This window comes from Littorina saxatilis, linkage group LG2 (genome assembly GCF_037325665.1).
Source record: "Littorina saxatilis isolate snail1 linkage group LG2, US_GU_Lsax_2.0, whole genome shotgun sequence".
Classification (NCBI taxonomy): Eukaryota; Metazoa; Mollusca; class Gastropoda; order Littorinimorpha; family Littorinidae; genus Littorina; species Littorina saxatilis.
Genome location: NC_090246.1, coordinates 56,035,321 through 56,060,320, shown reverse-complemented (window position 1 = coordinate 56,060,320; position 25,000 = coordinate 56,035,321). Strand labels below are relative to the sequence as shown.

Here is a 25,000-nt window from a genome sequence, read left to right as displayed (position 1 = left end):
GCAATACGAGTCTTGCAATTACTGCTTGTCAAAGAAGGTGGAAGAAAATTACCCGCTGCAATTTAACCATCCCCATATTTGCCCCCCCCCCCCCATTTTTTGACCATAATTTACTTACTTCCCTCCTCCCTCCTTGTCTCTTACATCCCCACCCCCGTTCTAAAAGCGTTTCTTGTATTTTGCTGCAAAATAACAAATCCGTTCTTGCTTTTTACAATCATTCAAGATTTGACTAAATGTTACAACACAGACGGGGATTCGAGACGAGGGTGTGGTGCACGACGTATGGGTGTCTTGTTTGTATAGATCGTGTGTGTATGTGTAGAGCGATTCCCAGAAAACTACTGGTCAGATCTTCATGAAACTTCACATGAGAGTTCCTGCAATTGGTAAACCCAGACGTTTTCTTTTCATTTTTTTCGATAAAAGTCTTTGATGATGTCATATCCGGCTTTTTGTGAAAGTTGAGGCGGCACTGTCACATCCTCATTTTTCGATTACATTGATTGGAATTTTAGTCAAGCAATCTTCCACGAAGCCCGGCCTATGGGATTGCACTTCAGCTTGGAAGCTTACAAATTAATGAATGAGTTTGGTTATTAAAAACCTGCAAATAATAATTATAATTATAATTGAATTTGAGTAAACGGTCATGGTCTCCATGAATCGACAAAGCTATATTGTCTTGGTGGAAAAACATGTAGTGCGTTAATTTCATTCTGTTAGTTTGAAGGATTGACTAAATGTAGTAATTTCGCTTCACACGACTTGTTTTCTTTGGGCATTTTGGGTGGTTAAAACGGTTCCATTAATTTTTGAGATTGCCGTGTAAGGAAGGGGTGTCATGTGAGACAGAATGGTACATTTGCTTTATATAACACGTGAAAGATTCGCGACAAGGGAGAGAATTGATGCGGGTCAACGAATCGCTTATGCTTTATTGCCTCTGTTGATTTGTAAAGGAGCGGACACAGTTCAAGCCCGGTATGCACACGCTTCTTCTGACTTAAAAAGTGTGTTCGTTTTGTGAGGTTACAGGGATTTGGGGTGAATGTCGAAGTATCGTTTAGATCACCACTACGCTCTCCCCAATCACGTTTAATGATCCCACAAAAGAACTAATATAAACGACCAAACAGACAAACAACCAGACATGCAAACAAACAAGCAACCAACCCAGCAAGCAACCAACTGAGTAACCAACCCAGCAAGCAACCAACCAACCAACCAAGCAAGCATCTAACTTACCAACCAAACAAGATGAAAACAGGCTGGTAATAATAAGGCAGAAAAAAAGGAAGTATAGGAGACAGTTTATGAGGCCGCTGTTTTACGAGGTTAGTGTTGCTGTGATATACACCTCATAACCTTTTTACGTCTTCTTGCACGGATAGAGCTAGAGCCGTCGTGAATAAAAAAAATAAGTCTGACCGCTGTCCTCTCTTGGACCATCTTGTCCTCTGCCCTTAAAGGCACAGTCCTTCCCGTAAAAATAGTTCGGCTCACTGTCTCAGATCTCCCCAGACTTTGTACGCGGGATAACACCATCCCCCCTCTTGGACACATACCAAAATTCAACATCTCTACTGCTTTGTGACCGGCACGGTTGGCCTAGTGGTAAGGCGTCCGCCCCGTGATCGGGAGGTCGTGGGTTCGAACCCCGGCCGGGTCATACCTAAGACTTTCAAATTGGCAATCTAGTGGCTGCTCCGCCTGGCGTCTGGCATTATGGGGTTAGTGCTAGGACTGGTTGGTCCGGTGTCAGAATAATGTGACTGGGTGAGACATGAAGCCTGTGCTGCGACTTCTGTCTTGTGTGTGGCGCACGTTATATGTCAAAGCAGCACCGCCCTGATATGGCCCTTCGTGGTCGGCTGGGCGTTTAAAAAAAAAAACAAGTCGCGTAAGGCGAAAATACAATATTTAGTCAAGTAGCTGTCGAACTCACAGAATGAAACTGAACGCAACGCAACGCAGCAAGACCGTATACTCGTAGCATCGTCACTCCATCGCCCGTGGCAAAGGCAGTGCCCGTGGAATTGACAAGAAGAGCGGGGTATTCGTTGCGCTGAGAAGGATAGCACGCTTTTCTGTACCTCTCTTCGTTTTAACTTTCTGAGCGTGTTTTTAATGCAAACATATCATATCTATATATTTTTGGAATCAGGAACCGACAAGAAATAAAATGAAAGTGTTTTTAAATTGATTTCGAAAACAAAATTTTGATAATAATTTTTATATATTTAATTTTCAGAGCTTGTTTTTAATCCGAATATAACATATTTATATGTTTTTGGAATCAGCAAATGATGGAGAATAAGATAAACGTAAATTTGGATCGTTTTATAAATTTTTATTTTTTTTTACAATTTTCAGATTTTTAATGACCAAAGTCATTAATTAATTTTTAAGCCACCAAGCTGAGATGCAATACCGGAGTCCGGGCTTCGTCGAAGATTACTTGACCAAAATTTCAACCAATTTGGTTGAAAAATGAGGGCGTGACAGTGCCGCCTCAACTTTCACGAAAAGCCGGATATGACGTCATCAAAGACATTTATCAAAAAAATGAAAAAATCATTCGGGGATTTCATACCCAGGAACTCTCATGTCAAATTTCATAAAGATCGGTCCAGTAGTTTAGTCTGAATCGCTCTACACACACACACACACACACACACACACGCACACACGCACGCACACACGCACATACACCACGACCCTCGTTTCGATTCCCCCTCGATGTTAAAATATTTAGTCAAAACTTGACTAAATATAAAAAAGAAGAAAAAAAAAGACTGCTTCGTGTTGAGAGTGGGAAGGTTGTAATGAATTAGTTTCGGTAAAAAATTAGTTCATAAAGAAAATCCCACTGTTTACACAAAGCACCTTGATTTTTGGTATGTGTGGATAGTCTTTACTCTTATTCCATGAACAAGCCTGGCCAGGTTGGAGATGGTGGTCCGACTCGTTTAAAAGCAAAGCCTGTGCCTTTAATCGCAGCCCTTTACCGGTGCAAGAGCTGTGTATTTCACTTTTGCACGAGGTGCTCCGTGTTTTCCGCGTGTTCTCAGGTTTCCGAGACGAGAATTTGTCATTCACTTCTGATGATTCAGGAGACACACAAAGTGTTTGCATTGTCTTAGCTTACCGTGCGAACACTTTGCTTTGTCTCGCGTTTTCTTGCATAAATGGGCATCCGTGCGGGTATTTTGGTTACACAAACCCAACAACGACAAAATGGATGTTCTCCCGGTGTTGTTTTGTGTGTATGCAACAGATATAATCATGAAGTTTAAAGCGAAAATGTTCTGTATTGATGAAAAACTGATATTGGACCAACAATCGTAAAACAGTTGTCCATGTCTCACTTAGGGTTTTTAGTTGTACAGTTTTGCAAATTATTATGTTAAGTATTTTCCCCCGTAGCCTGGCGCAATTAATTTTTGGGTGGTTTAGTTCATCCTGAACTCAGGTCAAAACGAGTTCGGCTCATTCTCTCCCTGACAGGATGCCTTGAGTTTCCTTGTCTGGCAAGGAAACCGATTTTTAAAAAAAACATATTTAGAGCTTTTTGTAATGTATTATATAAGCAGATTCGCGATCGTCGATAATGATTTTTCATGGTGTTTTGTAATTTTTAAATTACAAAGGAATTGAAATGAAAGACAGTTTCAAGCGAGCTATTTTTCGCGGCTGTATTTACTGTGCAAACAACTCTAAATATGGCAAAAGTGTCACGTGATAATCAACCGTTTGGTTTCGGCACTCACTGGAGCAGACGTTTTTTTTTCTGTAACCAGTTGACAGTGATGAAACCATATATTACGGTCTCCTTCCGGCAGCAGTTCCAAAATGTCGACTTGTTTTGACCTTAGAACGATGTCTTTATCATAACTGTGAAGAACAGAACGGAGATCACTGTCGAAGTCGGCCAATCTGCAATCATTTTCGTCTCGCGAACACTGATCTCACATTTAGATCAGTGCTCGCGAAAACCATATGGGAGATAACTCTGTATTTTTGTTTTGATAGATTCGCGTAGGACTGTAGCGTCCGGTCAGGGAGAGAATGAGCAGAACTCATTTTGACCTGAGTTCAGGATGGGTTTAGTTGGCATAGCTATCATGCAGGATGATGTGCAAATTTAGTGGCCCGAATTCAAGGAAGGTGTTGCAAGTTACCAAAGTTTGCAGGTATAGAATGAAAGCAAGTCAGCGTGTGTCAGAAGCAAGGCCTCCGGAAAATCCGTAATGTTGATGTTTTTTGTTAATACATTCACTTTGATTTATTCTGTTAACTTTGTTTCATTTTCAAAGGACGCTGGCAAAGAAGGACAACAACTTCTTCATGAACAAAAAATTGTTCAAGCGCAGCGAATTGTTGGAAGTGCCTTTGTGTATACTTACAAATGATCCCCATTTAAACCGTTGTGGATCTTTGCAGTCGTTGGAATGCCCATGTCACCAAAATTGAATTCGCCTGCAAGATTGCACTCACGTAAAACGCTGACTGGTGCAATTGCTATGCATTTACAAAAAAACTAAACCAGAAAGAGGGCGAGAGAAAGGGTGACGAGGAAAAACAAAAACGGAAAAAAGAAAATAAGAGAGAAAAAGTGAGAGAAAAAATACCGTTGGGAAGACGTTAAAAACGGCCATTGATCCTTTACTTTGGTACGTGTGATGTTGAGCAGGTCCAGAGAAAATCGAAAAGCTCCCATTTCGCAAGCCGTTCCTTTGGCAGATGGTACAAATACCAGTCCCACAAACAGGCAGTTCATTGCCGAGAAGCTGTCCCTGCAATAGACCACGCAAAAAGAAACGAAAAGAGACAGAGGCCAAGAAGAAGAAGAAGAGAGAGAGAGAGAGAGAGAGAGAGAGAGAGAGAGAGAGAGAGAGAGAGAGAGAGAGAGAGAGAGAGAGAGAGAGAGAGAGAGAGAGAGAGAAAGAGAGACCCTAAATTAGTGGGAGTGGGAGAGATAGAACCTCCGAGAGAGAGAGAGAGAGAGAGAGAGAGAGAGTGAGAGAGAGAGAGAGAGAGAGAGAGAGAGAGAGAGAGAGAGAGAGAGAGAGAGAAAGAGAGTGAGAGTGAGAGAGAGAGCAAAATGAAAAGAGAGAGAGAGAGACCCTGAAATAGAGGGAGTGGGAGAGATAGAACCCCCGAGAGAGAGAGAGAGAGAGAGAGAGAGAGAGAGAGAGAGGGAGAGAGAGAGAGAGCAAAATGAAAAGAGAGAGAGAGAGAACCTAAAATAGAGGGAGTGGGAGAGATAGAACCCCAGAGGGAGAGAGAGGAAGAGAGAGAGAGAGAGAGAGAGAGAGAGAGAGCAAAATTAAAAGAGAGACCCTAAAATAGAGGGAGTGGGAGAGATAGAACCCCCGAGAGAGAGAGAGAGAGAGAGAGAGAGAGAGAGAGAGAGAGAGAGAGAGAGAGAGAGAGAGAGAGAGAGAGAGAGAGAGAGAGAGAGAGCAAAATATATAGAGAACCCATCACCAAAAACCCCACATGACAAAAAAACAAAAAAAAAACACAACAAAAAAAACATTCGGAAACTAAACAGATGGCATGTTGCCGTGTGTACGGACACCGGCAACCGGTACACAGAAGTGGGTCGAGGCAAAACCGTACCCAATGGCTCGTTACGTAAGTGTTTGGCTTTGCGACAAGGGAAGCGACTGATGAGGAACAAAGCCAGATTTCCTGAGTCTAGCTGAGATATAGGGCCAAAAGGCAACCCGAATAAGGATTTAAAAGGATGTGTTGTTACCCCCCGCGGGTTAGGGGGAAGAATTTACCCGATGCTCCCCAGCATGTCGTAAGAGGCGACTAACGGATTCTGTTTCTCCTTTTACCCTTGTTAAGTGTTTCTTGTATAGAATATAGTCAATGTTTGTAAAGATTTTAGTCAAGCAGTATGTAAGAAATGTTTAAGTCCTTTGTACTGGAAACTTGCATTCTCCCAGTAAGGTAATATATTGTACTACGTTGCAAGCCCCTGGAGCAAATTTTTGATTAGTGCTTTTGTGAACAAGAAACAATTAACAAGTGGCTCTATCCCATCTTCCCCCCTTTCCCCGTCGCGATATAACCATCGTGGTTGAAAACGACGTTAAACACCAAATAAATAAAGAAAGAAAGGATGTGTTGATTTTTACTCTGTTATTTTCCTGTCTGTCCCTGTATTCTTCTTTACCTGTACTACCATTCCTCCGTTTTCTCCATCATCATCATCATCATCATCATCATCATGATCATCATGATCATCATCATCATCATCATCATCATCATCATCATCATCATCATCATCATCATCATCATCATCATCATCATCATCATCATCATCATCATCATGTGTGTCTCTCACGCTCTCTGGCAGCACCAATGACGTAAACCTGATACAATCATGATCTTCTCTCCTTCTAGTAAGCGTCGTCTTTTTGTCTGTTTATTCCTACTAACTTCATACGGTCAAACGTATTCGCAAGAAATCGCAACGTGTTTGAATCTGGACGACTTGAAGCAACAAGTTTGTCGCTCGTAAGGCAGCAAGATCAAAGTCGGCTACTATCAACCAAGCCACCGTTGGGACTCGATGGCTGGATGACGCTGTACGCCCTCTGTGTGTGTGTGTGTGTGTGTGTGCTTCAAGAATCCACCGGCTCAGTCAGATACAAGTAGCATCTCTTCTCAAAACAGTTATACTCCCCCCCCCCCCACCCCTAACACTTTTCCCCATTCTCTCTCTCCCCACCCTGCTATCCCGTCGGCCTGCTCTGTACGGTTTCCCACTCTCTCCCCTCAACCTCGCCGCGTCCCAGAAAGGCATTGTGAATGTCGTTTTTGTGTGTGTGAGATGATTAAAGGTTCGGTGACCGGCGGGCGACCAATGGCAATGCCAAACTCACTGGGGCACTGGGCCAGTAGAAGGAGGGGCCTTGGATCGTTTTGGAACCGCTGTTCCCCGCCCCGTCCTCCTGACCCCCCATCCCCGCCCCCACCCTCTTTCCTTCCGAAGGCCGCTCTTCTCCCATGTTGCTGGTCTTTGAAAACCGATCACAGCTGTGCGTGATTGTTTGTTTGGCGTGACTGCAAGTTCAGTGTTGGATTTGGGGAGTACAGGGGATGTCCCTCCGTCGTATCCTCCGGTATTTTGCCTTATTTCCCAAACTGGACTCTGTGTGTGTATGTGAGCCGGCGACAACGCTTCTTTTCTGATATTCTCTGCAAACGTCCAGGAGAATATTGTGTTTATTTTGGAGAAACATTGATTGGTATCGAGTGTAACTGGAGTGTACAAGTCTGTGTCTCATCATTTTCAAAGATGTCTGCTAAAAGAACACTGACGCTTCAGGACTTCTGATTATTGTCCTGTTTTGACAACTGCGGCACTAGAAAAAAAGAAGCGACAGTAGTCGTAGTCTAAAGAAACACACATAAATTCGTTGTAAGGAATTGTATGCGCTATAGTGGAAAGATATCTGCACTTGTACCGTTCAGACTTGAACTAGTTCTGGCAATAGACACAAATAATGGAAGAATACAGAGTATCCGGTGCCTACTGCTGAGAACACAATTTGCCCCAAGAGTACCACCCACATCCCCTGCAGTGACATCAGTTCCTGTCTGTCTGGTACTAATCTCCTTAGTAACTGATACACACGCTAGTTTAGCCGACTTTTTAGTTTCTCCCTCTCTCTCTTTTAGAAAGATTTGGAACACAACCCGTCGACCAATTGTGCTAAGCTCCGCGTGTTCTAGTTCTTACGATGTTTGTAACAGGAACTGACACCCGACTGTTTTGCCAGTGCACGCTCAGCTTACAGTGAAAGATGAATTTGGATGAGAATTGCAACAGACTATGCTGACACCAGTATGAGCAATTGTTTGTAGTCTATAAGTAGTATCTGGACTATGTATGGCTAATATTTGTTTGAAAATAGGAATAGACTGTTGTTTTACCCCCCTCACGGCAGAATCATTGGGAGCATGGAACAGACTGTATCTGGACCGGTGCAGACATAGACCACCGACAGTGTCAGGACCAAATACAGACACAGATTTAGAAGAGAGTCAAAACAGACTTTGATTGACCATAGACTGGTACAGGGCCAGGCGAAACTGCGATTGTTCTTTTTAGCTCCTTTCGGCTTGGAACTGGAACGAAGATGTTTATTAGGTTAAAACCATTTGCATCATTGCGGAAGGAACGATCTCGACATATCTCAGATAACACCAATTATTGAACATCATGCTACTATTTTCTTCTGACCTGAGCTGAGAAAAAACTCCTGTGGACGCATTCTGACAGTTGCCACGGCGTGTATTATTGACATGTGTTTGCTGTGAAGTTTGCGTTGGGGGAAAAAAAACCTAACATTATCAAAATGAGGTGCAGTACGATTCGTGGGGAGAAGAAGTCACTGCTGTCATTGACAGCCTCCAAAAGCGACAGCAGGCTGCTGATGGAACGGTGTGTGTGGGTGTTGTTACTCTATAGATGTCAGAATTTGCAGTTTCACTTTGCGTCTATTTTCTTTTCTTCCGCTTGTAAATAGTTCTGTCTTTAGACGAGTTGTTTTGTCTGTAGTTTTTTTTCTTCCTGGAAGCTTACTTATTTGACGCATGTTTTTGTCCCTATTTCATCATTGCTTTTATTTCTTTTTTGGAATCATGCGCCTCTCCCACCCCCCCCCCCCACCCCCCACCCCCCCCCCCCTCGCCAACCCCCGAAGGCTGTCCTTAATTGAGCCTGAAGTTGACTAGTCATTGCAACGTCTTTTTTTTCCTGAAAATACAAGGCTAAAGCCTCCTGAAACAGACTTCTTGAAGTAGACTTCGTGCAGTCGACTTTGCCCAATTAATGTCATGTTTAAGAACCGTCCTAATTCTGGCTTCTCTTTAATCCGGCCCTTTGCTCTCGCTATATGACCAACACATATGTTGTATTGTAAACCAATCACTGTCGGTTTCATTCGACATGCAGGTAACTTTAATGTATCACCTTCACCTTCAACAAAGCATACTGGACACTCAAAATTGACCGTCGGAAATTACACGCGTTGGAGAGTAAAAGTCTCGTGAACCAATCATTGTCGGTGATATTCACGCAGGTAAATGTATCACCTTCACCTTCAACAAAGCATATACTGGACACTCAAACATTGACCGTCGGAAATTACACGCGTTTAACTGCTGCATCTTACGATCTCCCTCAAAATGTGAATGACCTCAGTGGTTGTACAGTGGTGCCTGGGGTGGGAGGCATCTTAGGGGACAGAACACTTTTCAAGAAAGGATACATTCGGTTGTCTGTTGTCAATTTGCCTATTATCTGGCCGCACACATACTTATCATGCCAGGCCATCTGCAGTGTAGCGACACGTGCGACTGGTCCCAAGGGTGTCCTTTCATCGCAGGTATCACCGTCTTTCCGACGGAGTCTGATAAAGCTTTACACCACCTTTTTACCTTATATGGACATTAAAAATGACGCGTTTGACCAGATACGGAACTTGACTTGCTATCAAAGAGTGTACTAACATGTGCTCGTCAACACTGTACGACAACAAGCGTTCGATATTGTTCAGAACTTTCTTGCCGCAAAGGCAGCAGAACAAAGACATATATATGTGAAGACTGCATGACGTGTCTTTGTTGTTGTGTGTTTCAGGTTGGAGAGTGCTGGCAGCCTGTACAAGTTTGCCCGCAAGTTGAGCCAGCGAGACAAGACCAAGGACAATAACCGACATCGATCTGTCAGTCTTGACTGGTAAGAGTTACTTTTCCTTACTACTCAGTTCTACTCCCAAACGAGCGCTCCCGGGGGAAAGGGTTAACAAAGGGAAGGTTTTGTTATAATAACACTTGCGATTTTGTGCAGATTTGTTTTTGTGGATAGAAAGGTTATGAAACGTTGCGTGTGTCGTTGTGTTGTGTTGTAATGAGTATAGTTGAAATGTGGTGTAGTATTGTGGTACACTGATTTTGATTTCAAAAGTACCTCTTTATTTGTATCTCAACAGTCGAATATATTTTAGAATGCTGCCACATTTTTACCCTTCCTAATATTTTTTCCCCCGCTTGTTTTTGAGAATGACCTTTGTGAACCCCACTGTGTAAACATAGTGTAAATCGATTAGGAGCAGAATGAGGCACGTGCACGATAATGACACAGTTTTTCGTGACCCAGTTGAAACAACTCCCATTCGACCATGGCAGAAAAATATAGAGAAAGCTACCGGAAGAAGATCAGTGTATAAAGTCGGCCAAACGAGAGTGCATGTACAGACAGAATCGGTCGCCAGCATAAATATGTTCCACAAACATTGTAAGATTTGTAGCGGGACGCATCCTCCTTCTTGGTAGTTGTGCCAGCATCTGATAGCAAACTTTGCAAGCGATCTGGCTGAGGTCACTTAGATCAACAAGTAAGCTTCAACTTTTTGGCAAGTTGTGCTGGTGTGAGGGGTTTTATGTGTGTGTTTGTGTGTGTGTGTGTGTGTTGTGTGTGTGTGTCATTGTGTGTGTGTGTGTGTGTGTGTGTGTTATGTGTGTGTGTGTGTGTATGCATGCGTGTGTGTGCGTGTGTGTGCGTGCGTGCGTGCGTGCGTGTGTGTGTGTGTTGTGTGTGTGTATGCGTACGTGTGTGTGTATATGCGTGTGTGTTGTATGTATGATCGGCAGTTGGACTTGGCCCCCGGCCCCCGGCTCCCTTCGTGATAGTTGTGCCAGCATCTGATGGCAACAATGGCAAACGATCTATCTACGGTCAACTAAATCACACAGGAAGCTTCAAGTTTTTATTTTACTTTATAGCTTTTCTTATCTCCTGTATGTATGTATCAACCCCTGGAAGCCCAATTTTGCTTGCGAGCTGAACCGATCTGCCATGTATCCAGAAACATCGAGGGACTTGGGGGAGGAATTTTTTGTTTGGTATCTTTGCTATACATCAGTGGACTTGTCTTGTTCGCTCTGCTCATTTACCATGTCGTTTACCCTATTTCCCTCCAGACTTGTTGTTCATTTTTTCTTTCCTCTTTTTGGTTCATTTACAGTCTTTATCTTCTGGCTAGATACTTGGCTATTTTTGCTATTTTTAAACCACCAAGCTTGTCAACTTACATTTTTATTTCTTCGTTCGTGTGTTCGTGTGAGTAAAGAAAACCTCCCATACTAGTGAGACCACAAGCCTTCTTTTTGACGAGCTTTTGTCTGCGTCACAAGAACAAAAGGCCTGGTACGGGTTTACTTTCTGTTGGTGGTCCCATGGCTTATATATTCCTCTCAGTGGAAAGCGAGGAACTACAGAGTCATGGTACCCATGAATGTGCAAGTTTAGTTGTTATCAGCCATCTGCACTTATGACAGAATGACAGAATGACTGAATACCGTCGCTGAATCAGTCAGCACATTATTATTATTATTATATTGCGCGCGCATCTGCAGACTCGGACTCAAGGCGCAGGGATCTATTTATGCCGTGTGAGATGGAATATTTTACACAATACATCACGCATTCACATCGACCAGCAGATCGCAGGCATTTCGGCGCATATCCTACTTTTCACGGCCTATTATTCCAAGTCACACGGGTATTTTGGTGGACATTTTTTGTATCTATGCCTATACAATTTTGCCAGGAAAGACCCTTTTGTCAATCGTGGGATCTTTAACGTGAACACCCCAATGTAGTGTACACGAAGGGACCTCGGTTTTTTCGTCTCATCCGAAAGACTAGCACTTGAACCCAGTTCAACCGTGTCCGTCCCGGCCTGGATTCGCCCCTATGTCTCCTGGATCACAAGTCTGGTGCACTACCAACTGAGCTATCCCTCTCCCGCTCCCTCCTCCAGCTCTTACAGCACCCCCCGTCCTCCCCCGGTTTACTGAATGATACTCTAATAGCGAATCAGCAAACGAGCAGTTATACTTGCCATAATATACGAGCTTTGTGTATGGTCATCTTAACTTTTGCTGGACATTTCCCCAATCCTAGTCTTTTCCTTCTACCCACCTGATTTCCAGACATTTCTGGGCGACCACGACCTTCCTACCTTTGCTTAATGAGGTACGCACAACAGTAATTACCATCTCGTTCTGCTGGGAGAACTGCCTTGGCACCTGAGGTGTATCCATGCGGAGTGAGGCACAGACACCTCTTCCTTTGAAATGACCACTGAAATGAGGTGCAGGGCAGCCAGTTGTTTCCAGGTCATCGCGCGGTCGGTACCAACAACATCTTGCTGATGACCACAACAACAACCTTATGGTTGTACAGTCGAACCTGCCTTCCTCTTGATAACAACCAACGGTCTATTTAAATACGACCCACAAAAGGACCCCCCGGCGAAGATTTTTTTGTATATATTTCACCTTCCCATAGCGACCACCCGTCTATAACGAGCACTTTCAATCTGTCCTTTGGGTCGTCGTTATAGACAGGTTCGACTGAACCTTCAGCGTTTGCTCCTGGATAAGAGCATCGAAGATCCGTTTCCCAAAGGTTTGAGTGTACTGGGGCTGTGTGGTGTGTATCAGTAACACTTTTTTCTTTCCCCGATGAGCGAAACCGTATCCATGGTACTTGCAATTGATAGGTGCTCAGAATTGTGTTTGGGAACAGAAGAACCCACCAGGCACTCACGTCTCACGTCGTATGTTCTATCAGTATTAAGGGGGCTGCCTACTTATGAAATAGTCTCGGTTGCAACAGGAAACTGCATAGCTTTGTCTCGTTCATTAACTTCTTTCATAACTTACAGGTTTGTTTACAGTTGGAGGTAAGTGAAGTCTATTTCTGCTTTCTGTTACCAAGCAAAACGTTTGCTCAAAACCGCAGTGTTCCCTTGGTCAGCTTTATTTAATTTTTAGCCGAGTCAAGAAACGGATGGAAACCGCTTTCATAAAACATTAATTTCTCCACATCCCTTTTTCATGTTTATATTCTATATCTAGGAGAAATCATTGGCTCTCAGACCGAAAGTTTGTGTTAGCAGACACTTGTGAGAGATGTTTTGGGTGGAGTTGGATGAGGAGCAAGAGACGAGGCCTTGTTTATAGACAACACACAAGTAGCCCTAGCAACATCGGAGCTAAGCTTTCCTTACCGTCAGTTAATTGCGTTCCACGTCACTGATTTCACGAAGAAGAGTCAGCACTAATGTATTTTTACACCCACGTCGTCACTATCGCTCACTTTTCATCCTCACCTCGCACGTTTGTTTTGTTTTGCTGTCGTTACCAATCCTCCACTGCAACGCTGAATGCTTCCTCCACAGTGATGAGATGCGGCGTGGTGCTGCTTATCTGTCAAAATACCTCCCCGCCTTCTGGTGCTTGTATTGGACGCCTTGTCTTTTCTTGACCCAGAAGAAAGATATTCTGGGATCCCTCCCATCCACAAAGGGGGCCATCTTCCGACAAAAGCAGGTGGAACAACTGGGTCACACCGTGACCTATATTAGATCGGTCTGAGATGAGGATTGTCTTGGAGTCGTTGCATCTGGCGCTAATGGTACGATGAGCGAGGGGTTGAAGTGCCATTAAAAAAGAACAGTGGGAGGCTGATATGATCTTGCCTGTGAAGCGAGCGGCGCTGCTCAGTGAAGACCATTAGAGTTTAGACTCCGGGCTGTACGTGCTATGTTCTGTTGTGTACTGCAATAAAAGAGGCCGAGTCCCACGAAAAGAAGACATTGGATGTTGGAGCACGTACATTGGTGCATCTTCCAATGTTTTGCATGTAATCTCAATGGTCCGAGTGAAGACCATTAGTGTTCAGACTCCGGGCTGTACTTGCTGAGCTCTCTTGTGTACTGCAATAAAAGAGGCCGAGTCCCACGAACAGAAGACATTGGATGTTGCAGCACGTACATTGGTGCATCTTCCAATGTTTTGCATGTAATCTCAATGGTCCGAGTGAAGACCATTAGTGTTCAGACTCCGGGCTGTACTTGCTGAGCTCTCTTGTGTACTGCAATAAAAGAGGCCGAGTCTCACGAACAGAAGGCATTGGATGTTGGAGAACATTGGTGCATCTTCCAATGAGTTGTACGTGTTGTATGATTGTATTCTCAAGAGTACACGAAGTTAAGAACGGAAACGATGGACTTTCGATGACATTGGTTGATCCTTCACTGAGTGGTGTGTGCTATGAATTCCATCAGTGGAAGAGGTTGAGCCCGAGAACAGAAGACATTGACTTCTGATTATGTCGATTAATCTGTCGCTGAGTGTCGTGTCTTAGGATCGTCTACCGTGAAACAGGTTGCATGAGTCCTGCAACAGAAAAAAATGAACGTTTCATAACAGTTTTTGATCTGTCACTGAATGATAGGTACGAGGGAACGCAGAATACAAAGAGGTTGTGGCCCAGAACAGAAACAATCGGAGAACGTTCCTTCATCTGTCAATGACTGACACAAACACAATTCTCAGCATCGATCTGCTTTTCGAAGAGGAAATTGTGTAACTTCTCTGAAAAAGTTTCTGAAACTAAGGTGACTGCAGTCAATTGAAGGGTGATGTAAAGAGCGTTGATATTGATACTAAAGACAAGACTACTGGAGAAGTAGGTGTTAAATGCCGAGACTGGTAACATCGAAGATGCGGGCAAGGTACCTACGTCATGTTCGCCACGTTGGACTTAGGTAAGTGAAGACATTGCCAGTTAGGCACCGAGATAGACACAGGCAAAAAAGAGACAGACAGACAGACGAAACGGACACGAAAGCAGACACAAACACAGATGCACACAAATATACTGATAGAGACAAACATAGTGCTTTTACAGTAATAGTCACCTAGACGAGGGTCTGTGGCCAAATCATGAGAGAGAGAGAGAGAGAGAGAGAGAGAGAGAGAGAGAGAGAGAGAGAGAGAGAGAGAGATCATTAGAGAGATCATTAGAGAGAGAGAGAGAGAGAGAGAGAGAGAGATCATTAGAGAGATCATTAGAGAGAGAGAGACAGACAGACAGACAGACAGACAGGGAGACAGAGAGATTGACTCACGAGCCAGAACCAAGAGAGACAGAAGACTGATGGCCTAAGAGCAAAGTGTCTCAGAGATAAGCAAAACGTCTCGGGGTTTGTCTCACTGGAGGCCAGGGACGGCGCTAAACTGCCCGGAGCCATTTGTCACATTAACCGCTTCGTGTCTCCGAGGACACTCAGTTTAGGAACGCGAGAACTTCGTCCACAACTTAAGAGGGCGATACAAGCACTTTATTCCCCCCTCTGCTTCTTTACCTCTGTAAACTTGTAGGGGTAGTTATTTTTCGATAATGACCCAGCAACCAAACAAATAACGACCCAGCAACAGCCTGAATCCTCGATAGTGCAATGGGTTGAGAAGTTGTTCTGTTTCGGTACTACTTTTTGCGACTGAAAAGTTCCGAACGCTCTAATGTACGAAGTATACATCTCTGGAGCAAACAATACAAACATACCGCATTTAAATTAACAACTACAGGCCTGAACACATGAATCTCCATATAAAATCCATGAGTTCGGTTGTTTTCTGAATCAAGATCTGCCGTGCTCAAACGTTCATCACAAGCAATTTCCCGCAAGGCAAGTAACTCATACTTTGTCTAGCGACAAGAGTAGTTCCCCTTCTTTTCACTCAATTTCCGACAACAGACTGCAATCCGACGGTCAGTTTTCAACAATATTTCATTTAATAAACGGATCACACGCAACCAAATGCACACATCTCATCAATTTAAACAACATAAAGCGGTTTCATACACTATTTTCCCCAGAAAACTGAACTTCATACAGTTTTTAACGTTGGAACACGGGTGCAAAAGTTCGTCTGCTAGTCCCATTTGACGAAAGAACATTATCCTAAGCGATACCAAAACATATACAGAACACACAATATCTGCCTTTGCCGCCACAGCAGAATAACAGCATATCTGTGTACTTGATTTTAGTCCAAAATAGGAAAACTGACAAGAAGTGTTAACAGAATGGAATGATTTGCACGGAACTATACAACCGCGCATTAATCGATCGCCTGCGCAGGTTGACTGGTTGAGTGAATAGGATTCGATCAAACTTTCGCAAAAAACCTCCTCTTTTCTTTGAATAACTGAAGAAAGGAGGAATAAAGAGGTTACACACCTCGTCTCAGTGATTATAAAAAATAATGGTCTCAGTTCGCGGTCATGAAAAAGCTCGCTAAAGCTCGCATTTTTCATGATCCGCAAACTTCGACCATTATTTTTAATAATCACTGAGACTCGGCATGTAACCTCTACATACGTCCCCAGATCGAGGGAATCTGTTTTAAGATATCTCCCTTCCCTTCTAATCTATCATGAGCACCGCTATGTACAGATTTATCTAGGGCTTCACATAGCATGAGGGCATCATTCCTGATAAAAACAACAGCTTGGCTGCTTTCTTCCCTTCGTGGTATACATGTCATTTTGACGAACGGGCGATTGGATTGACGGATGCGGGACGGATGGAGGGACAGACAGAGAGGGCATGTAGACATGCAGAGAGACAGACAGACAGACAGACAAAAAGACAGAGACAAAAAAAGTTTCTTGAAGTTGTCATAGTGCAGAACCGAACTTGTTTTCTTTCACAACTGTTGACTTAATTCTATCTCTGTGGAATGCGATTTGTTCGAAACTGCTTGCGTGGGAGTCATAGGAACGGTGTGTGTGTGTGTGTGTGTGTGTGTGTGTGTGTGTGTGTGTGTGTGTGTGTGTGGGGGGGTTATTGTTAATGCATTCATTCAGTAACTGGTAGGTTGAGGCAAGGCAGAACCAGGTTATGGTCAAATTTGTAATACCTACAGGAGGAAGATCCGTTTACGTTTGGGTATTGTGGCGTGTCTTCCTGAAATAATACCTTTGAACCCGCGTTAACTTAATATAAACCAGTGGGAGCTATTCTTTTTTTTTAGTGAATTACCATTCTTGTATCTCGTGTTCTCTTTTAATTTTTTTTTTAAGAATACATCTTTCCGAAACTAGTTTTCTTTTGCGCGTCCTGTTTTTCTTTAAGTTTTTCTTGTTCTGCTAAGATCTAAATTTTTTTAAACGCCTGAAGCCGTGAGAATAGACTTCCTGACTTCTGTGACAGCAGTAATGTGCAAGGGTTACTAATTATAGCCAGTATTTGACCTCTTTCTCTGTTCTGACTCTCTCTCTTTCTCTCTCTCTTTCTCTCTCTCTCCCTCTCTCTCTTTCTCTCTCTCAATCTCGCTCAATTTCTCTCTATAGATCAATCTCTCTTTCTCTCGTTCTCTCGTTCTCTCTCTCTCTCTCTCTCTCTCTCTCTCTCTCTCTCTCTCTCTCTCTCTCTCTCTCTCTCTCTCTCTCTTACACTCTTTCTTTTTCTCCCCCTCTCTCTCTCCCTCTCTTCCTCTCTTCACGTCCTACCCATATCTCACTCTCTCGAACTCTCTCGAACTCATCAACTATACAATACCAGTTAAATCCAATCAGGAACAAGGAAACTGTCGCCTCAGACGAATTAATTCTGGTGATTGTCTGGCGCTCTGTTTCTCTGGCACATCCTCAACTCCTTCATGGCTTCCAAGCCAGGCGTTATTGAAAGGAAAGAAGAACAAAGAGAAAAAAAGAAAAAAGTTGTACGATCATCATGCAATGAATACCACCCCCCCCCCCCTGCTGCCCCCACCTTCTAATCACGACATGGTGGAGGGTTGGTATGAATTCCACCTGCCGACTGAAATCTGAGACAGCTAATCACTTGATTAAAAAAATGAACAAGAGAGAACAAGAAGACGAAAAAGGAAGAAAGATAGAGATAGAAAGACAAACACTGACGTGCGTTACGTCTCTTGTGAGATTGAACACAGGCGGCATTGTATTCGCGAGTTGGTCCACATGTAGGCCAGCGTGTATGTGTGCAGACACACCAAGTCACGGATGTACAGACCGACGTACAGGACAGACTAGCAGACAGACTAACAGACAGACTAACAGACAGACTAACAGACAGACGATCAGACAGAAAGGCAGACAGACAGACTAACAGACATATAGACGCGTGTGTGTACGCACGCACGCACGCACGCACGCACAGACGCACGCATACACGCACGCACGCAAGCACACACACACACACACACACACACATACACACACACACACACACACCCAAACACACACACACACACACACACACACACACACACACACACACACACACACACACACACACACACACGTAACGTGTCTTAATTTCTTAAAGCTACTTTTCAAGATGACATATCTACGATTTGCAATGTGTCACCCCTTTGAATGTAGTTTTGGTAATTTGCCTTTATATTAACATTCAGCTTAGTCGGTTACACATCTCTCAAGATATAAACTTATTTCGTTCTTTTCGCCCGCGAGTTATAATTTCGTGCAAATACTGGGGCTTGCTTGTTAATTCGTGTTTCTCTCAGGAAATTACATTACTTCGTCTTTTTGACCGCAGGTTAATTCTTCTCCCCATACAGGCTTTGCAAAAAGTGGGGCTTGATTACATGTTCAGGCATGCTTCTGTCAGTCTTCTTCGGTGAGAGCCTACGGTGGATCACTTTTGACGTTTCGTTGTGTGTGCAACGGTAAATGTTGTCAGACATCGTTTACTGGAACTGAAAAATTGCTTTTGAACTTTGCAGCGAAGGTTTAACTGTCAAAGTTAGAAAATCGCTGTTATCTTTTCAATTTGGTTGTGTGTTAATTTTCTGAGTGTGTCACTTTGTATGTCGTTTGTGAACCTTTACAAAAAGTTAATAATGACGGAACTTACTTGGGTCTTCCTGTACTTGTATCAAATGCGAGTAAAGATTCTCTCTTTGAGCAGGAATGTCTTTGTTAAGATCTGCTTGGTATTTTGCAGATAACGTAAAGGCTTTGACCGCGTGTTAGTTACGTAATAGAGAAACCGTAAAGTTCTTCCACTAGAGGCAAAGGTCAACGGTCTTGCTTTCAGAGTAGCCAAATTATCGGCAACACGACTGTTGACTCTTAGTTAATGACGCCCCTTCACAAATGAAGATGTTAGGACCTACTTGCAAACTTTAAAGCTACACAGTTTTATTGACCATGACCAACTTGGAATGTAGAGGCAAACTACAAAATCGACAAAATACAAAAACAAAAATATGCGTTGAGAAGTTGCCCACAGACATAGCCACATTCTGAAAAGCAGAACACTGCGTAGAGAAGTTGCCCACAGACATAGCCACATTCTGAAAAGCAGAACACTGCGTAGAGAAGTTGCCCACAGACATAGCCACATTCCGAAAAGCAGAACACTGCGTAGAGAAGTTGCCCACAGACATAGCCACATTCCGAAAAGCAGGACACTGCGTAGAGAAGTTGCCCATAGACATAGCCACATTCCGAAAAGCAGAACACTGCGTTGAGAAGTTGCCCACAGACATAGCCACATTCCGAAAAGCAGATCACTGCGTAGAGAAGTTGCCCACAGACATAGCCACATTCTGAAAAGCAGAACACTTCGTAGAGAAGTTTCCCACAGACATAGCCGCATTCCGAAAAGCAGAACACTGCGTTACAGAACAAACCATACCGTGCCTTGAGTTGGAACGCAATTTCGAACAAAACCCCGGAATGCCCTGTACTTTTAGAGTCTTTGACTTCTGTATAATACAATATAGTTACCACACCTCTTTCACCCAAAACCAAGCTGGTAAAATGATCTTCAAGACACATCAATGCTTCTTTAATACATATAATAATTAACGGTTAGATCCCTGTTTGAGATACCTCAACAAACGTAGATAATTGCAGCTGAATAATTTTCAGTGGCCCGGAGCCAGAAATCAAATATGACTTACTACTATTAGTAATAGAACTTTATATGTGACCCTCAACCACGAAATGAGTCGCATGTCACCTCGCGCGGTTCTGCGCTAGGCTTAATATAACAGTGTGAGGATCACCTTAGTCACATGCTTATAACTCAAACAGTTTTCGCTCTTTTCTAAAACGGGTTTCACCACTGGATAGAGCATAAAAAACTCTTTAGGAAAATGTAAAAATATGAAAATCATGCAAAAGTGACATGCGACTCATTCCGTGGTGGAGGGTCACAATTATGGCTTTATTGTAACGGATTACTATGGTCGTACTTCGTACTTACTCACAAGGTACTGTATCTAATATTTCCCTTGCCTGAGGGTCATAGCATAAAGAGCTTAATAAAACAACAGTAGGGCATGAAAGGAAGCCATCCATAATGTAATATAATCCGTGGCGCAATTCCACAGGGGCGTGAAGTACTGTGAACTATAGGATTACCATTCTCTTCACACTTCAGGCACCTTCATTTGAACCATACCAGTGTGTGAATGGTACTGTAGGTTCTAAGTAGAAGGGTTTTCAACTACTGTATTTAGCGACACCCTTGGAGCCTGTAATATTTGTCAAGGATCGAACAGTGCAACACAACTGAAAGCACAACGAAACGGGGGGAAAAAAAACCCATTAAAAAAAACATATGCCCAAGCAAACAAACAAATAAACACAAAAAAAACACCGAACCAACAACAACAACAACAACAACAACAACAACAACAACAACAACAACAACAACAACAACAACAACAACAACAACAACTACAACAACAACAACAGTTTTAATCAAACCATACCAAATAAAACCAACCAAAGCAGCCGAAACTAAAGCCACGATTACAAATCCCACAATATGTATGAGCATGAAAAACAATCGTAACCCCAAGTTGTGTCATGTTCCAGCCCGTTTGACGATCATGCGCTAATTACTGGTTCATAGGTCGTCCGCACTGTAGACTGCAATTAGTATCAATGTGCCACGCCGTGAGACACATTTGATCCAGCATTTACCTGAGGTGTACGTGTACCCTTACCTGCTCGTTGATTTGTCTACAGTAACCAGAAACACCACGTTGTTTGGAACAGTGTTCACTCCAAGGTGGTGATTGGAGCATATACCCGTTACGTATATATATATATACCCGCATGGTTCCAGAACGGTGGGTTTTGTCGTCTACCCGTTTCTGGTGGTGTCTGGCACTTAGCTGTCTTCACGCAAGGCTAAAAAGCAGAGAGTCGGACTACACTGAAAACCCCTTAGGGTGCTAGTAATAGTCATGAGATTTCACCACGTGGATTTGAATACTTGGATCATACCGGCTGATACGCTGACACACCTGGTGGTAGGTGTAATGTTGCCCCAACTTCTTAGGCGCTCTGTGTTTTCCAATGGAAGTGTGTGTTTGTATGTCCACGCGACATTTCTGACGTGATATTCACCACGATGGGTTTGATATTTGGATCATACACACTATAACAAACACTTCAAGTTGTAATCGGTATACTGTTGTTCCTCCTTCGTGAGGTGATCTGTGTGTTTTTCCATGGACGTGTGTGTCCACGTGAGATTTTGATTCCGATCGTTTGACAAGAGTAGGGATGAATTTTCTGGAGTGATTTCACCACGTGGATTTTGTTTCGCAGATTATACACACTATGGATGTCATTTCTGATACGTTTTACATCGTAGGTTCTGAGCATAGGCTACTTGGACCATATTATACGTATTGCATGACATTCCTGACTTCGTTTTAACTAGTGGATTTCAGTGCGGGAATCGTTTACGAAACCGCAAGAAAATCGTAATGTTTTACTCAACGAATTTTAGCTGTCGGGGGGGTCATTTACACTCTATATGACATTTCTGATGTGATTTATCTTGGTAGATTTGAGAACTTGATCATGTATACCTTGGAGGACTTTTTCTGACATTTTGGTTTAATGGAATTTAGAACTAATTGGATCATCCACACATTAAATGCAATTTCTGGTCTGATTTCACCGCCTCGAGTTTAATATTTGGATCATTTGCCCTTTTAATCTGCAAACGTCTGTTTTGACCGCGCACATTAGCCCACAGCTTTGTCGGCCTTTTTTCTTGTTTTTTGATTCCCATTAATTAGAAATTAATGTCGTTTCTCTCTGAATATAAAATTGATAACATTGTCCCCATTTTGGCCTTGGTCAGCATTACTGTGGTGTGAACATAGTCGCACCAGGCGAACAGGGGGAATGTTTTATCAGTTTACAGATAAAATAGGTATGTGACAGACACTGCTGCGTTGTCGGTGCCAAACTTACAGGCAAGATAGATACTTTGCTGTGTTGTACGATATACTGAGATTTGTGGTGCGAACCGGTTCGAGTTTGAAACTTGAGGACTCTCATGTGTGGTTACTTAACTGTATGTTTGCTGTGTAGTTTTCAACGTTGGTATAGCGTTCCCTCGATCGTTCTCGGTTGTGAAGTGTGTGGTTGTTTCAGTATGAGTGATACTTAAGTGTGTGCATTAATGCATTCTAAGCTACACTACGACTTTCTGCTTTGTGTTGGGAGCGATGGATCACATTTCGAAAGTTTTAGTTTAAATTGTGGTCAAACAAGTCATATTATGGAGATGAGTTCAAACAGTTCCGTGTGTATTTTTACACAGTACTGGAGATACAGATCAGATGTCAGCTTTAAGAACAGAAACGTCATAGGTTTGCTTAACTATTGTGGTCACAGTCAAGAAATATACGGAAAATGTATATGGAAATGATTTTGATGCCGTGAATTATCCAGATTGCTGACTAATACTGAATTTACACAGGACGGGTATATCCTTCTCAGACCCTCAAAGTTTTACGGCCAGATAATTTTGTTTTCTTGACACTCAAAACTCTGTGGTTTTGACAGGACCCAGTGACTAAGAAAAAGAAGGAAAAAAAGAAAAAGTTCACATAACAGACACAGCGCGAATTATGTCTCTTTCTGTCCAGGGAAGTTGTAAACATACTGATTATAAATGTATGGAATCCATGAGTAAATTGAATTCTGAAAGTACGGTCTTAATGTTTAGCTTTTTTTCGTGTGCAAAAGTACGCGTAACTTCTGTTGGAAGTTCCCCCGTTCTTGTTGGTTTAGTGCAGACATCCCGTATTATTCCCTACGGGAGGAAGCTGATATTACATGATGTGTCAATGTCGTGTGGTGACATAGCAAGACAATGACGTAGTTGTACCGAACATCAGTGGAGACAGCATGAAACTATTTCACTGTGGCACTAAGTTCCCCGACGAAAGAGTGCAACAGGTTAAATTTGTAGCCAAAATGGAAAATCATCCAACATATTTGCTTATTTGTTACCGTGGTTTCGTCTTCCATAGGATGGTTTTACCAAACAACGTGCGGATGCTTTCAGCTAGCGGCATGAGGTCTTTGTCCATATTTTGACCTTCGCAGCGGTGTATGTACTAGTAATTTGTTCCTGTAGTCTTACACTACTTCTTGAGAAAAAAACATCGACATTTGATTTTGTCTCATTTGTACTTGCCGTGGAGCTTCGAGACAAAGTCTAGTTTGGAAGTGTTCTGTAACAGCCTGTGCTGTGTGCATATTGTGACACCGTCTCAGTGCATGTAAGTGTGAGGGAAAGTGTTTCGATCTCGTATATATTTGCCAGAAGATTTCCAGTGTTGTGAACAAAACGCTCATCCCTCTGAATGTTTGTCAGCATGAGTTCAAAGTCACGTTACGCGAAGAGTCCCAAATGAAGCAAAGTGTCATGCAATCAAAATAAAGGCATGTGTCTATAGTTATTACAGTAAGAAACGGAAATCGGGCGGCGTGGACAGTTATACCATGCAGACAGCCAAGAGTATATATGCAGATTAGAAACTGAAGACTGCACATCTATGACCTCTGGTGACCTCGTCGTGTTATCTTACGCGAATCACGTGCTAATGGGCGAAGGAATTAAGCTTCGTTAACTGAATTCCTGCAATTAGCATTCTGGCTACTGTTCAAAGATGGAAGCAAGGGTTGGCCTTGAACTTACACCCGCGTGGTTTTAGGGCTTTGAAATTGGAATAGTGAATTATTTCAAGCGATGATCGACTTGTTGGACGTGGCTTTAACCCTCTGTGGTTTTAGGAAAGTAAAATTGGAAAAGTCAATCAATAGTCTCCTGTCCGCCCAGCGACCTTCCCCTTGACCCTGCTTGTGACCTCGATGTTTTATGCCCCCGCAAAGGGCACGGTACTCTCTAAGCACCCAAAACCTCAAAGAGAGAAAACTGGCGGAAACCTTCCTATTGTAGTCTCCTGTATGACGGCTTACTAGTGCCAAAACCTCATAATTGTAATTACCATTTTCACGTGTTCATTACTATTTTTCCCCGGAAAATTACAAATTTTTCCTAGAAAAATTACTAACTTTCACCTGTTGATTACTAATTTTTAGTTTTGGCTCACTTCCTGACGGATTGCTAATGCCAAAACTAAAAATTAGTAATTTCCCGTGAAAATTAGCAACTAACAGATGAAAACAGTAACTGACAGCGTTAATTAGTAATTATCACGTGATAATGGGTAACACCAGGTTTTGGCACTAGTAAGCCGTCATACTCCTGTCCGCTCAGCCGACCTTCCCCTTGACCCTGCTTGTGACCTCAATGTTTTATGCCCCCGCAAGGGGCACGGTACTCTCTAAGCACCCAAAACCCCAGAGAGATAACTGGCGGAAACCTTCCTATTGGTCAGCGTGTGTTAGGACCTTACCGTTTTTTGCAGGCCCCACCAACGCCGAGAAGACAGTAAGATTGTTCCCAGATCAGTAGGGTGTTTCACTATTTCTACTTGATGCTTTGGCTCAAAGAACAAACTCTTCGATACCTCCAAGGCTGCAGACTGATGGTGCCGAATCTGATGTCCTGGCACCACGAACCAGTGTGCTGAGAAGAGCTTCGTGTTAACGTCGTTCGTCAATTTCGCAATCTTCGACTTCAAGTTACGGTGGAAATTATGAAAGTCAGTATCTTTCCTGAGAGGTTTTTATGGAAAGATGGATAAAAAGCCATAAAACCTTGGAATGTGTGACAATGGACCTTATGCATGGGTGTTGACTTTTGTATTCAGAGCATTTCTTCTGGAAACA

The 25,000-nt window shown here is 43.0% G+C and overlaps 1 protein-coding gene across 4 annotated transcripts in view; it reads left to right on the top strand.

The window, feature by feature from the left end:
- Positions 1 to 25,000, top strand: part of LOC138959319 (ankyrin repeat and fibronectin type-III domain-containing protein 1-like) — a 167,464-nt gene that overhangs the window by 103,725 nt on the left and 38,739 nt on the right. For all 4 annotated transcript variants that reach the window (XM_070330744.1, XM_070330745.1, XM_070330747.1 and 1 more), the window contains one exon: positions 9,671 to 9,769. In XM_070330744.1, coding sequence (XP_070186845.1) covers positions 9,671 to 9,769 — 99 coding nt within the window. The remainder of the gene's footprint in view (positions 1 to 9,670; positions 9,770 to 25,000) is intronic.